The sequence below is a fragment of the Poeciliopsis prolifica genome, unplaced genomic scaffold (genome assembly GCF_027474105.1).
Source record: "Poeciliopsis prolifica strain line A6 unplaced genomic scaffold, Auburn_PproV2 SCAFFOLD319, whole genome shotgun sequence".
NCBI classification, from domain to species: Eukaryota; Metazoa; Chordata; class Actinopteri; order Cyprinodontiformes; family Poeciliidae; genus Poeciliopsis; species Poeciliopsis prolifica.
Genome location: NW_026562694.1, coordinates 18925 through 36215, shown reverse-complemented (window position 1 = coordinate 36215; position 17291 = coordinate 18925). Strand labels below are relative to the sequence as shown.

Here is a 17291-nt window from a genome sequence, read left to right as displayed (position 1 = left end):
TAATAAACTATTGCTGATAATATGTAGGATTTTTCTAGTTACAGGGTGAATATATGAAAAACATGCAAATGAAAGACTATATTCATGATTTAATGATGGTATCCTGAGCTGGGCAAAGTAACCTGAATTCTATAAACAAAGATAAATCTACAGAATGAGCATAATTGCCCAAATTGAAATTTGAAACATTTCACAGCAATCATAGCAATTGATTGCTGTGTCATGTCATGTTATATACGGTCAAATAAACAAATTAATCTTGAGTAAAATATCTTTAAAAGAAAAAAAATAAATATGGAATGTCATTTAAACAATAATGATTTTTGATACACTTGAATATTAAATTCAAGTCCATAGCGAGACATCAAACAGAAGGGAAGGTACATTGGCTAAATGCATCCAAACTAAAGTAAAAGCTTCAGCCTAAATTTCTCCATCAAAAACACAAATCATTTCAGTGGAAGCAAAAGGTTTAACTTAAAAACCAGCATGCAGAACCAAGGAGAATGACTCTGAAGCCTTCCTACGTGTCACTGACACTTTTCTCTTTATAAAAATCACCCTAATATGACATAAAGATAAAACAGATTGGATTAAAAACACAATTTCACATTATAGAAATGATTACCAGCTTTTAAATTAAATAAAATAACGCCTGAGGAAATTCAGGTTACTAATTACATTAACAATGTAATGTACAACCACCTTAGTCTAAACACTGTTTTACAAAACTCAATTAAAATGGGACACCCTATTTGAGTCATAAGTGCATGTTGTGAACTACAATGCTGTCCTTTACAAGTTATCTACTTATTATCACAAAAACTGCACAATTGTTCTTAAATATTTACTAATACAGTGCAATACCATTGAAGTGTTTAAAATTTAACTACAAATATTGTTTTAGATAACATCTTTCTTAATCCAAAAAGAAAACTAGAAAGGCAGTTCAGGACCATGGAGAGCGAACTAGCTGTTGCCAATGGTCAGTCGCTTAGATCCCATTATATGAGCTAGAGAGTTAATAAAAAGAGTAACTTCAAATAAATAATGAATATATAAGTTATTGACAAGTTTTATCTTCATATTGCAGTGAAACAAACCCTTGATACATTGATACTAATGTTCAATAAATTTGAACGTTATTGGAAAAGTTAATATCTGCTACTCAATTTACAAAGTGAAACACATTTAAATGATTAACTACAAAGATTTATGTTTCCATGCAACCATGTAGAACCATCTTGAGGGACATTTTCAAAAAGCACCGAGTCTCTACACCATTCAGCAGACAACTAATGTCTAAAACCTGAAAACCGGTTATTTTGTTGATGTCATTATTATTATTATTATTATTATTATTATTATTATTATTATTATTTTTATCAGTCAGAGATTTTGCAATTTCTTGAATAAACTGGTGTGACATTGGTGTGTATCCTTTCAAAAATAATTTTTACAAATTATTTTACAAAAACAACAAAACATATAATGAAAAAAGGGAATTTAGCTGACCTCTACTGGAGAGTCGGTTTCATCCAAGATGCTCTTCTCATTCTGTATCCGCTGCATCGTCGCAAAAGAACTGGGGTCCGTTAGCAACACATTCTGACTACCACCTCTGCCGAGCTTACAGTCACTCTTTCTGGAGTCAGTCGTCCTGCACACCTCATAATTGTACACGTGTGGCAAAGTTCCTGATCCCAAAGTGTCTGAGTAACGAGGTGGATAATATGGAATCACAGGGAGGCTGGAGTGATACAGGATGCGAGACTGTCTCCATCTGTAGATCTTCACTGATATAATAACCACTAAACACGTGATGAAGAGGAAGGAAACCACCGCCAGAGCCAACACTAAGTAAAAAGTCAGGTTGTCATTGTATTCCTTATCGTGAGGAAAGTCAGTGAACTCCGACAAGACTTCAGGGAAGCTGTCCGCCACCGCCACGTTAACAATGACTGTAGCTGAACGAGAGGGCTGCCCGTTGTCCTCCACTATGACAGTCAGTCTTTGTTTCACAGCATCTTTATCAGTCACCTGACGGATAGTTCTTATTTCTCCATTCTGTAAGCCCACTTCAAACAGCGCTCTGTCTGTGGCTTTCTGTAGTTTATAGGAGAGCCAGGCATTCTGTAGAGTCCACATCCACAGCCACCACTTTAGTCACCAGGTAGCCCACATCTGCTGAACGAGGAACCATTTCAGCCACCATGGAGCCACCAGTCTGGACTGGATACAGAACCTGAGGAGGATTATCATTTTGGTCCTGGACGCGTATTATAACTGTTGTGTTACTGCGGAGTGAAGGAGAACCTCCATCCTCTGCTTGTACTCGTATTTTATATTCTTTGAGTTGTTCATAATCAAATGAACGCAACGCCTGTATGTCTCCACTTTCGGTATTAACTGAGAAATACGCAGATGCTGGACTTCCATTAATTTCGCTGTCAATAAGATAATACGAAATACGTGCGTTCTGACCAAGGTCTGGGTCCCTTGCGTGGACCTGCAGCAAGGAAACACCAGGAGGGTTATTTTCCATAACCTGAGTGATATAATTATCCTTGATAAATGCTGGAGCATTGTCATTAACATCAGTGACTTCAAGACCTAAAACTTTTGTGCTTGATAAGGCAGGAACGCCTTCATCAGTGGCAGTGAGAGTAATGCTATATTTCGAGTGTCTCTCCCGGTCGAGGATTTGTTCCGTCGCCAGTGTATAATAGTTTCTTAGAGACGATTTAATTTTAAATGGTAAATTTTCTCCTACAGTTAAGTGCACCTGACCGTTTCTCCCCGAATCCTTATCTTGGACACTAATCAAAGCCACCACCGTACCGTGGGGAGATCTTCAGAAATCTTCCCTGAGTATGATGTCATTGTGATGACGGGGCTGTTGTCGTTTACATCTGCTATCTCGATCATTAACTTGCTGGCACCTGCTAACCCCCACGGATCTTTAGCTTGAAGGTTTATCTCATAACTTGGATGCATTTCGAAGTCTAGCTCACCAGTAAGTCTAACCTCACCACTGACTGGATTGATCTCAAAAGGACACAATGAAACATCTTTTTGGTGGGTGAAAGAATATGTGACGTTGCCATTGTAGCCTTGATCCGCATCTTCCGCACTGACTTTTGCTATAACCGCACCTGGTGAGACGTTTTCCAAAACAGATGCCTTATATAATAACTGCGTGAAAATTGGCGCATTGTCGTTTGCGTCTAAAACGGAAACATTGATCTTTACGGTTCCTGATTTTTGCGGCTCTCCGCCATCAACCGCTGTTAAAATCAGCGTATGCTCGCTTTGTTTCTCGCGGTCCAGATAACCTTGAAGTATCATTTCAGGATATTTACTACCGTCAGCTCTAGTATGCTGCTTAAGAACAAAACGTTCATTTCCTTTTAACGAATATGTCTGCAGCGAGTTTACTCCCACGTCGGGATCAACTGCGCTGTCAAGCAGAAACACCGTGCCAGCGGACGTCGATTCACTAATTTCTAAATTAATTTCATTTTTCGGGAAAACGGGAGCGTGGTCATTCACGTCTTGTATCTCGATTGTAATAGCAAACAACTCGAGTGGATCTTCCAGAACAATTTCTAGAGTAAAGCTGCAGGGCGACTTTTTTGCGCAAAGGATTTCTCTGTCAATCCTTTCATTGACCACGATGTGTCCTTTGTTCTGATTCAGCGTGACATATTGATGCTCGTCATCTATTACAAGTCGAGCCCGACCGGACACCAACCTTCTAATGTCCAGTCCTAGGTCCTTTGCAACGTCTCCAACAAACAGTCCTTTCCTCATTTCCTCTGGTATAGAATAGCGAATTTGCCCGCTGACCGCAGCATGGAGGCAGAAAAGCAAAATGGAGATTTTCCAAACGAGCACAGGGCCTCTGTGTGTCAGATCACCCATTTCGTCTCAAGAAATGTGAACAATTCAGTTATCCATACAGAGATGAAAAAATATATCTTCGTTTTTTAAAATAAAGTCTTCAGAATCAAACAAAGCCGCAACTCAATCCGAATGGAGTGAGTAGAAATCCAATCCTTGTCTTGTTTTCTGTCTGAGACGGGTGGAGACAGATTCATCAAACACACCAGCAGTGTGCTTAGGCAACAGCACCATCTAAAGTCATTGAACAGAACGACGTAATCTCTGTGTGTGCAAAACTCTTCCACTGTTTTTGCTGTTAAGTTCATCCAGACTTCATACAACCCTCTTTTCTAACCGTCTGTGTTACAGGACATGAATAAAACTGTTCAAAATGAACGAAAATGTGGAAAAGGGATGATATAAAATATCTGAAAAATGATTCCAGGACTAATTCTTTTAATTATCTGTCTTTGTAACACTCTTTAACAAACTTGTAACAATATAAATTAGACCGATTTTAAATGCACATAAAAATGTCCAGTCATTAGAACAATAAATGACAGCAACCACTAAATCTTCCCTTTATATTGTAATAACAAATCACAAAAAAGGACAGTAACTGAAACAACCATTTCATGAGAAAAAAAAAAAAGAACAGAAATGAATGAACGTACTATGACAGTTGACTGGGAAGAATGACATAGAAAGAAAAGTAGGACCACATATAAAGTAGGAGATTTATACCCCCCACCCACATGTACTCTCCTCGATGAGTGCAGTGACCTACATTTGAACAGCAGAATCAACATCTACACTGCAGAACACTTCCACATGCAGAAATCGTTGTGCAATAATTTAAACAGCACGGTTCTTCCCAGTCTGTGGGGTATGTTTATATTCAAGTTTTAAAAGGTCACAAATTTGCCTTGAACCTTTTAATAGCTTTCTTAAAAATATGTTAAAAACAGAATCATGTATGTCTCATTATGGTGCATAACTGAGACATAGACTCGCTAGTGGAAAATCAGATAATAAATATTCATGTGGTGGTGCAAAGTCTGGGGAAAAAAAACAACACTGCACACTGAAAACATAGCAATGCATTAGCCTATGTTACAAAGTTAAACCAGTAGGAGTTTTTTTTTTTTTGTATACCTATTACTTTTGCCCATTTTGCTCGTGGAAAGTATAATCACATTATCATGTTTATGTGATAAGTTTATGCAAATGAGAACAACAACAAGTAAGGAAGACATGCTTAATTTGTCTCTGATTTGTGAGCATTATTTATGGTGATGTTGAGAATGCAATAAATTAGTGTTTTTCTGTGTCTGTAGGCCAATCTATGTGTATGTGTTTGCGTGGGTTTGTGTGAGTGTGAGTGAGAGAGATTTAAGTATAAGGAAAATGTTCTTACCTTTAGGGAATGGGACAGATTACATCCATGATGATCACCAAAAGAAGGAAAGACAAAACACATTGATTAGTTGCAATAAATCCTGCAGAAAATCTTTAACATGATCCCTGAAAAAAAAAGAAAGTAAAAATAAAATGAGTTAAAAGACATTTTCTTCTGTTGTTGTAAAGGGAAAGTCCAGGACAAGTAAACATTGAAATGACATTAGTTCTGGAATGAGATGATGGTGGAACAGATCTTAAAGAGTCAGGCATTTTATTTAATTTTCACATAAAAATTCTAAAACAGTCAACATTTAATTGCACTAAATAGTTTTCATCTAAGAAGTGCAGATATTTTTTAACATTTTTATAATTCAATGAACTGGACAATGATTTGAAAATTATTATCTTTAAAGACTATCCTTGGCATGAAAATAGAACAAAACAAAACAAAGCAAAATATTGCACCTATTTTTATGATTTGTATTGTTCTTCTGAGCTCTTCCCAGTGTGGGCCAGTACAGTCTTTATCATGCTGCATCACTGCAAGTATCATAATAATAATAACCACTGACAGTCATGATTAGCATGGACCTTTTAAGGCCTCATCTTCTCCTAAGCATTTTCTTTTCTGTTACATCACATCTTAAAATTTATGTCATGGTAGTAGACAATATTTATTTATTTATTCCTTACCATCTCAGTACTGTCAGTACAGTGCAAAGAAACATAATTTTCAAGTGAAGAAAATATTCTGCTCTTTGGAAAAGTTAGGCCAGTAGATATATTTTTTTCATAGATGAGAATTCTGAAGCATTAAAAAAAAGTGGGTCTAAGGACTATTTGTTTTTAATAATAATAATAATAATAATAATAATATGTTGTGAGTTGTTCTGTAATATACTATTCATCACATTTTAGAGCAGTACTCCTGCGACCTAGATAGGAGTTTGAAGCACCGCTTTTCCTCCTCCTACCTTGGCTAAAATTAGAAACATGTATACGCCTGCAGCAATAACAAATTCAGAAATTCATATAAATTTAAAATGAGAGCCTTTTCATGACAAATATGACCTACTTCACCGCAGAGAACCAGTCAAGAAAATGCCCAAATGAGCAAGCAAATCCTCTTTATATGACAGAGAAATAAATATCTGTTATCATATCTGTTGTTTTATATATCTGTTGTTTTATAAAACGGATACAAGTTTGAGTGGAGATCACACAAAATTAGTCTGCTGTTTGTTGTTGATATGACCTGAAGGCTGATTGATGTTTCATATTAAATTAATTAAAATTACTTTCCAATTTAGATGTGAATAAAGATCTGAATCTAAAGATATTACTTGTTTGTACTTTATGTAAATGACATAAAAATAATGTAGGGAAGAATGAATTAAATATTATGAATGATTATTTACCAAATAAAAATGTGTTTATTTTATTAGAATTGATTTAGAAAATTTTTTATACATTTTTGAGTGTAATTAATAGTCAGCCACTATCACATATAACCTGATACAAGGTGGAAACAATGTGTTTATGTTCGTTAATATTCGTTACATCAATTAAAAACATGACAAGTGAAAGTTCACAATGTTTTTTAAGAAGCTCACTGGGACAAAGTGGACAAAAAAGAAGTACTATACTCTATATAAGTTTATTCTTCTTTACGTGTGTACAAACTTTATACATTTTGTTCCATTCAAAACTAATTTATGAAATTATGCAAAGTCTCTTGTGTCACACAGGATGTCAGATTATACTCTTTCAACCAAAATATCACTTGACATTATTTAACCTTTGGGTGTCTACCAAGTCACAAATGTACGTGGAAGAGCTCCTATGCAAAGAATGTTTTAAAAACAGAGCAGAATAACTAATATTCACTGGACATTAAGTCGACTACATCAGACTTAAACATAAATCATACCCTCTGTATTAAGAAAAATAAAACAAAATGAAAAAGGAAAGGTTGCAAAATTAAGCAAAATTACCCCTGAGTATAGTTGTAATTTACAGAAGTTGATGCTCTGAAAAGAATTTATAAAATTATTATTTATTTATTTATTTATTTTTTTATACTTTGACAAAGAAAATGTGATGTACAACAATTAAACATTTAACTGCCTGCTGAAAGCAGTCACACAGAAAGCAAATAAAAAAAATATATATTTTGGAATATATTAAAGGAAAGGTCTATCACGCTGTAAATCACTTTCAGTGTTTAAACCCAGGTTGTTTTGAAATTGTGCACAAAATCGGTAAACAGGTTCATGCAAATTTACAAAACAAGAAAAATACAAAACGAACAAAAACGTTTTACACATATGTTAAGTCATCACAAGTGAATTTCAGAGGACAATATATTCAAATGCAATAAAATATCGATCATTTACTTATTTATTTGTTTGCCTGTTTATTCTTTTAAATTAATTTTATGAATGGCATGCTCCAAAATTGCCTGAACAATACTACACAGGTAAACTGATTCACACCACAACCCGCAAAAAACATTGTACTGTTATATAATCTTGGATGGAAATGCATAAACTGTAAAAAATGACGGTAACAGACAACTCCACCTCTAACATAAGCTATGAGACTTCTGTTACCATTGTTAAAAGTGGTTGTAAGCTACTTGCTGCTGGTGGCAACACATGTTGTGCAGAACAAAATACTGACTGCCGACCATACTGAAATTAAAATAGATGTCCAAAAAATGCAGCCCTATATTGATTAATATGCACTAATCTGATAACCTATCAGTTACAGTAAACACAGCCTTTTACATTATCGGCAAGGTCTTGTTTTCATCTGCTTTTTTTTCTATTGTTTTTCTCTTTTTGCAAATTATGACATTGGCAGATGTCATTACATCATTGGTTGCTAATATACACCTTTGATCAAAATCAATAAGAATGTTACTACTCATACCATTGAGTGGCAGCACTTCCCAGAAACACCTGCATCTTTTAAATAGATCAACTGTTTTTGAACCAAAACATGCATAAATAAATTATCAGAAAGCAAATAACATATTGATTTAACTATAGTAATTTAGGAGAATGAGCAAGCATGTAAAGCTTAATTGCAAGAGTGAAAAAATAAAATAAAAGCAAAGTGGGGAGCCGAATGGTTGTATTTTGAAGTGGGCCCCATAAAGACTAAATCCGCCTCTGTTAAACACATACATGTCAGAAGATGCGGCTACATTTACCCCTTCTGATCTACTGATTGATTCTCATTTTATGACGTAACAAGGATGCGTTGGCCCTGCTCTGACCTTCAAACTGGGCCTCTCTGCGCTCAGGCGCCTCAGTGTGTTCTTCTGATAGGCGGCGCTTCTTTTCTTAAGGGTATCAGTGTCTGTATTTGACCCGAAACGAAAATCGCCTCTCCACGAGCCCGTGGTCATAAAAGGGTCGTATCTGTCATCTCTCAGCAAGGTTCCACATCGGCTAAAATCATTAAGTGTAGAGGTGCAGTATGTCGTGGGGAAAACGGGGAGACTGCTTGTATTTGAACGATACACATAGTTGCGCCGACAGAGGTTAAAATAAAATACCCACAGATCAGCAAGATGAAAAGAAATGAGACGGTCGATAGAGCGATTATTAAATAGAGCGTTAAGTTGTCGTTATAATTGTCCTTTGTCTCTTCAACAAACTCATAAAGTTCGCTTAAGACAGGAAGGCCGTCGCTGAGCCTTATGCTGACTGTCGCAGTGGCGGAAAGCGATTCTTGCCGTTATCAGTTTACCAAAACCACAATAGTGTGTTTGGTTTCGTCTTCGTCCGTAAAGGTCCGAAGAGTTCTGATTTCACCAGTGTGGAGGTCTGCCATGAACAGATTGGACCGCGTTGCTTTGATTATTCTGTAAGAGAGCCACGCGTTATGGCCGCTGTCCGGGTCAACAGCCACCACCTTGGTAATCAGATAACCTTTAGGCGCTTCAATTGGAACATCTTCAGCAATGAACCCTGAGGTTTGGACGGGGTACAGGATAACAGGCGCGTTGTCATTTTGGTCTTGAATAAAAACGTTTACAGTGCACGTGGTAGAGAACGCAGGGTCACCTCCATCTCGAGCTGCCACCTTCATTTGGAAGTGGGAGACAGTTCATAATCAAATAAACGTGATGTGAAGAGCTCCCCGGTGTCCGTATTAATGGTGAGAAACGACGACACTTCCGAATTTGCGTCTCTCATATGTGGTAATGTATTTTAGCATTTGCTCCGTCATCTCTGTCCTGCGCTTCAAGTTTCATCACAAGGGTGCCTATTGGCTGATTTTCTAAAATGTTTGACATTGTATTGGGAGTGCGTAAATGTCGGAGGATTTCATTGATATCATTTACCAATATAGTTATAACTTTTACGCTTGAGAGAGAGGGAGAGCCAGAATCAGTGGCGGTGACTGTGATGTTGTACTCTGACTGGAGTTCTCTGTCCAGCACTTCGTCAGTCACGAGCATATAATAGTTCTTGACCTCAGACAATATTTTAATGGAACATTGTCAGGAATTGAACAAGTGACACGCCCACTGCTGCCAGTGTCATATCATAAATATTAATCAGGGCAACCATAGTTCCTACTTTTGCGTCCTCGGCTACATTAGCAACGCTGACTTTATTTCTATCACTGGTTCATTATCATTCAAATCAATTACATCAATTACGAGTTTACAGTGCGAGGCCTGACCGCCGCCATCTTTGGCTTGGACTCCCAGCTCATGCGAGCTCGCTTCCTCATAGTCAATAACACCTGCCACCCGAACTTCTCCAGTCAAAGGGCTGACTTCAATCAGCCCTCCAATCTTGTCGGACAGGTGACTGAGGGAGTAAGTTATTTCTCCATAGACGCCCTCATCTAAGTCCGTGGCATTCAAAGTTGTTATCAGAGTCCCTATGACGGAGTTCTCTGGCACAGATGCTTTGTAAACTGTTTGGCTAAACACTGGAACATTGTCATTGGCGTCCAAAACATGAATATGGATGAAGGCAGTTCCTGATCTGACTGGTTTCCCCCCGTCAATTCCACTGATCTCCAGTACATGTTCGGCTTCGGCTTCCCGATCCAACTGCCTTTTAAGGACTAATTCCGGATAGCTGTTCCCATTTATCTGTGTGCTCATTTCCAGAGCAAAGTGATCGCTGTGGCTCAGCTTATATTCACGGATCGAGTTCGTGCCTAAATCGGGGTCATGCGCGCTCTCCAGAGGAAAGCGCCTCCCAGAACTGTAGATTCGACTAAGTCTAGTTTTACGTTCCCCGTGGCAAACACTGGACTGTTGTCATTTATGTCTGCGATGTCCAAGACTAAGCTGAATGCTTGAAGTGGTTCTTCCAGTAAAAGCTGAAACTGTAGAATGCAGATGTTGGCTTGTGCGCACAGCTCCTCTCGATCTATTCGTTGGCTGATCAAAAGATTGCCGGAGGCGGTGTCCAGTTCACAGAGCTGGCTGGTTCCTTCAGCAACAACGCGAGCTCGACGTGCTTGAAGCTCCGACGCCTGCAGCCCGAGATCCAACGCAACGTTTCCGATGACCGAACCCTCTTCATCTCCTCTGGAAGAACATAGCGGATTTCTCCATATGAAACACCGAAAATGAGAGCGGAGACGAAAAAAGAAATCCGCCATTGAAAGCTGATGTTAAGATCCATCATACACCATGCCTGCGCAAAACGAAGCGCAGTCGACATTTTATTAAAATCCTTTAAATGTCACAGAGCTGCAAACGCTGCTGTAATCCAGCAGCTCTGGATTTCTCTTGCCGACTTAATCATGCTCTATTAGGGATGCTCTCGGATTGTGTTCCGCCCTCTCTGTTCCCGTTCCACTACTTCTTTCTCTCTCTCTCTCTGACTCATTCAGTCCCACTGGCACACAGCCGCGCTCTCCTCTTCTCCATCAAGCACACAGGCACAAATGCGCATCCATGCAGAGCACCCCTCAACCAACTGCTCTAGTTCCACTGACACAGATTGGAAGAGACACAAACAGCCATGACTCAGGCATTATAGAAGAGCGCCATCCAGAGAGGGAACGATTGTTGCATGTTTTCTTTTTCTTCTATTTTTTTTAATATGACAGGCTAATATCATTTCCAAATAATATTAAATAAGCAGTTGATGATGAAATAAATGAAACCAGCATGTACCCAGAATGGACAAAAAAAAAAACAACAACAAATAAACAAACAAAAAAAAAGACCTTAGACTCCTGGAAGGATAATGTGGTATCACACCTTGCTATATCATATCTCACACCATAAGGCTTATGTTTGTATCACCACTAGTGTTTGGGTCAAATGAAATATCCCAAACACTGATAAAGAGAACTGACCAAGTTCATATTATTACAATTTCACTGGTCTTCAAACATCCCTCTTCTCCAAAGTGCAACAATCCTCGATTTTATTTCTGCATGTTAAACATGATACCACCACATGCTTAAAATCTATAAGTTGCCTCAAAACCTTCTTCCAGTGAATCAGAGATTTTCCATGAACCATGTAAGGAGTTCTTAAAAATCTGCATAACCATTCAATTGTATAAGCAAATGACTAAATGAATATGAAGTGATTCTCCACAGAGTGAGAAACACAATAAAACTATGAAACAGTAAAGTGAAACTGCTGATGCTGTTCAGCACCTCCTGTAAGTATTGTTAAATGAAAGATGATGCAAATGAAAAGCTTGACTTTCGGAAACATTGACAAGTCAATCATTGTATTTGGAAATCGTATAAATTTAGAAAGTGCATTGACTTGTAAGTTATCAACATTTTCAAATTATATTTGGAAATAAATTATTTATAAAAAAGTTAAGACAATTTTGTTTCTTGAATTAAAAGTGTCACCAGAACAAAATAAAACACTATTTATTTGTCATGATTTCTCTATGGAAAAGGCTATGTGCTGGAAAGCAAATATGAAAATGACTGAAAAAATGTCATTTTCTTCAAAATTCCTTGCATTTTGTAAGATGGTAAGCAAACTGATATAGAAAGAAGACATTTTTTTGAGAATTAAAATCATATAAAGTTTGATTCTCTTACTTTATGAAAAAGCAAATAGGATCTTGGTCCTAATTCTTTTATCAAAAGGATGAGGGTCACAAAATATTCTTAAATCACAATGGTAAATTCACAAACACCTAATGCTTTTCAGCAATAACAGTTCAATATTTGCTAGGCATACAAATATACTTAGGCGATAATTCTGTCACTTATATAAAAATAAACAGAACTTAAAAAGAAGAATATCACAAGTGACATTTGCAATGCCTATTTCATAATTAATGATGTAAAAATGAGAGTACTGATCAAATAAGACAAATACATCAATTTTGGGGATTGCTTAGGGCCCCATGTTGAACTGGGGCCCATGAGAGAACTTGGATTTGCATTGCAACGGTTGACAAATGTTCTAGATATTGACACAGAGAATAAGAAGATCTTGAAAATTATTTTAAACATTAGACTCAAGCTAATTGATCATTAGTGCTGCAAGTGTCTAAAAAGGGGAAAAAGGATAACGTAATTATGTTTGGTTAGAAAGAAGTTCCCTCTTTCTCAACTCAGTCTTTTTCTTCATTGGTGATGAAAAATGTAGTATAACAAAAATGAAAAGTTATGTAAAAACAACAACTAAGAAAAAATAAAAATAAATAAAAACAAGAAAATAAGTGAAGGGATGGGCTTAACAGTAAATGGCCTTGCACAGTGAATTCTGTTGAAGACATAAATATAACAAAAGGAATGCAGACAATTTTTTAAATAGGAAAACAACTTAAGTAAAACATATTGTGTGCAGCCAGCTTTTAAAATATATTTCTGGGAAAAGTGCATACCTCAAGAGAGTCATTGATGTCACCAAATGCATCAGCAAAATCACTCAAACTTTTCTTCAGCGTCTGGTCAGCAGGCAGCGTGTTGTCATTGTAAGATGATACAAACTTAAAGTCACTGGTTCTAGATCCTGTTGTCAGGTAGGCATCATAATTGTAGGTGCTGCGTAAAGTTCCTGTTCCATCAACATCTGCGTAATTTGGAGGAAGATAAGCTCTGGAATGGCTACTGCTCCATCAAACAACAGTCTGGGTTTTCTCCTGCGACAAAACCTCACACCCAGGATGATGATGATGAAGGTCAAAAAGAAGGTGGACACAGAAACCAGGGCAATGATCAGATAAGAGTCAGCTTGGAGTTTTTTCTCATCATAAGAAATATCTTTCAGTTCTGGCACTTCAGCCAAGTTATCAGAAATCAGTAAATACATTGAACAGGTGGCAGACAGAGAGGGATGTCCATTATCTTTCACTGCAACAATCAGGTTCTGTTTCATGCTGTCAGATTCTGAAATGTCCCGCTGGGTCCTGATTTCTCCACTGTGTAGATCAATACTGAAAAGTCCAGAATCTGTGGCTTTGACTATATGATAGGACAGCCAGGCGTTCTGTCCAGAGTCTGCGTCCACTGCTATCACTTTGGACACCAAGACCCTCCATGTGCAGCTTTAGGGACCAGCTCAGTCATGAAGGAGCTGCCCTCTGGTGCTGGATACAGTATCTGAGGAGAGTTGTCATTCACATCAGATATGAACACACTGACAGTCACGTTGCTGCTGAGAGGAGGAGAACCATTGTCTCTGGCCATCACTTGGACTTTGAAACTCCTGAACTGTTCATAGTCAAATGACCTCACAGCGTGGATCACTCCTGTGTCTCCATTAACAGATAGATAGGAGGACACCGAGGCACCGTTCACCTCACCAGGTAACAGAGAATAAATCACTGTACCGTTTTGTCTCCAGTCAGGATCTCGAGCAGAAACAGTACATAAAGAGGAACCAGGTTTGTTATTTTCACTAACATATGCGCTGTAGGACTGTTCCTCAAACACAGGAGGGTTCATTGATGTCAGCTACAGAAAACTGAATAGTTTTAGAGGAGGACAGAGGTGGAGAGCCCTCGTCAGTGGCAATGATTGTAATGTTGTAATCAGATACTAATTCACGGTCCAGTTGTCCTGTTGTCACTAAAGAATAATAGTTTTTTATAGAAGGAATCAACTTAAAAGGGACATTTTCCTGGATGGAGCAGCGAACCTGTCGGTTATTCTCAGAGTCTCTGTCCTGTACATTAATGATTCCCACCTCTGTACCGGATGGAGTGTCTTCTGGTATTTGATTGGTCAGTGATTTCAGACTAACTAAAGGGGCGTTGTCATTCACATCAGTTATAGAAATAATGACCTTAGCATAAGATGACAAGCCTAGACCATCTTTTGCTTTAACACGTATTTCATATGATGCAGTAACTTCATAATCTACAGCATCAAATAAACGTATTTCCCCAATTTTGCGGTCAATCGATAATTTCTTTCTCACATCGTCATTAACATTCCCAAAATCATAAGTCACATCTCCATTCACTCCCTCATCTGCATCAGTTGCGCTCACTGTTATCACTACAGTACCTATAGGAGAGTTTTCAGGCAGACTGGCTTTATAAACGGCCTGGCTAAACACTGGGCGTTATCATTAGCATCCAGTACAGTTACATGTATGACCACTGTACCTGATCTCTGAGGAGATCCGCCATCTAGAGCTGAAAGGAGTAAATTCATTTCCTTCTGTTTTTCTCGATCAAGCTCCTTATCTAAAACAAGCTCCACTGTGTTTCCATTAGCAGCCAGAATAAAATGTTCGTTCTTTTCTAGGCTATACTGCTGAACTGAATTTTGTCCTACATCCGCATCGCTCGCCTCCTCGATCACAAAGCGAGCTCCTCTGTCTGCCGATTCTCTAATTTCAAGACTGATCAATTTTTCGTTGAACTGCGGAGAGTTATCATTAACATCTTGAACATGGAGGCTGATCCGATGCAGCTCCAGAGGATTTTCCAGAACGAGCTCCTGTTTTAAGACACATGAAGCCTTTTCGCCACAAAGCTCCTCACGGTCAATCCTCTCCGCCACAATCAGCTCGCCGCTCTTCACGTTTATGTCACAATACGTCTATCAGTCCCTTCGGTGTCAATTCGGGCCCTTCTGGTGGACAGCGCTCCTGTCTGCAGCCCGAGATCCTTGGCGATATTTCCAATAACTGATCCTGGTTTCATTTCCTCCGGGAAAGAATAGCTCATGTCTCCATGCGCGACGTTGATCCAAAAAATGGATAAAAAATATCCCGACGACAGAACAATGGCGCATATAAAATTCATCATTCATTCATTAAACTCAGCGGACGACAACATAAAACAGTTTAAGCAAAAAACACCAACAACGACACAAATCTGTAATTTTCCTCCTCGACAAGACCAGAGCAATATGAAGTCGCGCAAAACGAGTGAGGACTAAAATATTCTTATCCTGTTTTATAGCGCCACCGTGGGTTCAAGTTTAAGAAAGAATCTTCCAAAACTTCTAACATGCTCACTGTGTCCAAGAATACACAAAATATTAAGTCAATTTTAAATATAATGAACAATCCATGGGTTAAATAAACATCATTACATTGTACTTTTGAATCAGCCAGTACGAAGAACTCTATTTAATCTACATCTGACTTTGTCATACATCCACAAAGTCCTTCTTTCTCAGTCTTGAAGATCTTCATCATTTTCAATGTTTATTGTTTTTTTTTTTTATCAGATGTTTCATGTTTCACTTAGCTACAAAAATACGTATTTCTTATTTGTCCATTCATCAGATTTGATTAACACCCATAGAACATTAAATTTACAATTTAAGTTTTAACTACTTGTATTTCAAAGACATGTTGTATTTTCTGTTCACCTATTAAGCATTTAATTCTATTATATGCTCTAGTGTACCCCAAGCTGAAAGTAATGCAGCAGGCAAAGGAAAGAGGGGTTTTACATTCCTGAAACATTTCAAGTGTTTCGGCAACCATGCAATATTTTCCTGACTAGTCTTTCAATTGATATAATTGTATAGGCTTTAATTGCAGTCATTCGTTAAGCTTCAAAGTCAACAAAATACGTAAAAAGAAAATTTCAGACAAAAAGCAGGGACATATATTCAATATGAAGCATGTTTATTTCTACCACAAAACGTAAGTAGAAGACTTGAATTTGAAGCAACTTTCTAAACTACCAGAACACCTCAAAGTTAAACTCAAAAACTTGAAACAAAACTGTTTATAACATATTTTTTGAATTGATTTATTATTAAAATGGTTGTTTATAGCCATAACATAATCTCCACCTTATCAATAAAAATCCAAAATAAATATACCCTGATGACACAGTTAACAGTAAACTATTGGAACAAAATCAATTAAGATATTGATATTAAATTAGCACAAAACCTTTCAATATCAGACGATGATCAGTGCTGAGAGAATCCAAGATTTGACAGTAAAACGACAGAAAAAAGTCAAAAAGAAGGAGGGAAAACCACTACAGCTTAAGAAACAAAAAAATCCAGCAATGTCTTTTTGAAAACGCTTGCATGCTTCAACAATATAAAACAGAAATCAAAAACCTTCAACTCATTCACTTTGAGAAACACATATGTCTACTCTACCAGAAAACCAAGTGAATATTTCAAGATAAGAAGAATTAATGATGTGACCTTCACAAAAAACCTGATTCTTCTGAACGACTCTTTACCATAACACTGGAGTCTTTTAGTGAGAGCCATCCTTTGTTTCTCATAATTTTGCGTTCTTTCAATGTGCTGTACATACTGCAGTAGCTATCATTTTTCTGTTCAATTTAAACTATACTCATTTAATTACCAAATAAATAAAATGCAATAAAAGATGAGCACACAGAGCGCATTCTAAATGCTCAATGTTTTCATCTCATGACCTGGTTGTGACGATGCTGCAGGCTTCATGCAGTGGAAGAGAGGATGAAAGCAGGCAGAGTGTGCTTACAAACCTAAGTCTCTTCTTGCTTGTTGCTCATTGGTTAATGTTCGGTGTTGAGTTTTGTTTACTATTAATGCATTGGCTTTACTGTTAAATTTAATGG

The 17291-nt window shown here is 37.5% G+C and overlaps 1 protein-coding gene and 2 pseudogenes across 1 annotated transcript; all 3 read right to left on the bottom strand.

Annotated features, from left to right (window-relative positions):
* Positions 1-1506: 1506 nt before the first annotated feature.
* Positions 1507-4414, bottom strand: LOC129357836 (protocadherin gamma-A10-like). The gene is given in 3 exon segments (XM_055026822.1): positions 1507-2137; positions 2139-2850; positions 2853-4414. Coding segments are annotated over 3 exon segments (2415 nt in total). The 5' UTR covers positions 3925-4414.
* Positions 4415-7361: 2947 nt separating this feature from the next.
* LOC129357835 (protocadherin gamma-A6-like) lies at positions 7362-11237 on the bottom strand (annotated as a pseudogene).
* A 1751-nt stretch (positions 11238-12988) lies between these two features.
* LOC129357839 (protocadherin gamma-A12-like) lies at positions 12989-15560 on the bottom strand (annotated as a pseudogene).
* Positions 15561-17291: the final 1731 nt, after the last annotated feature.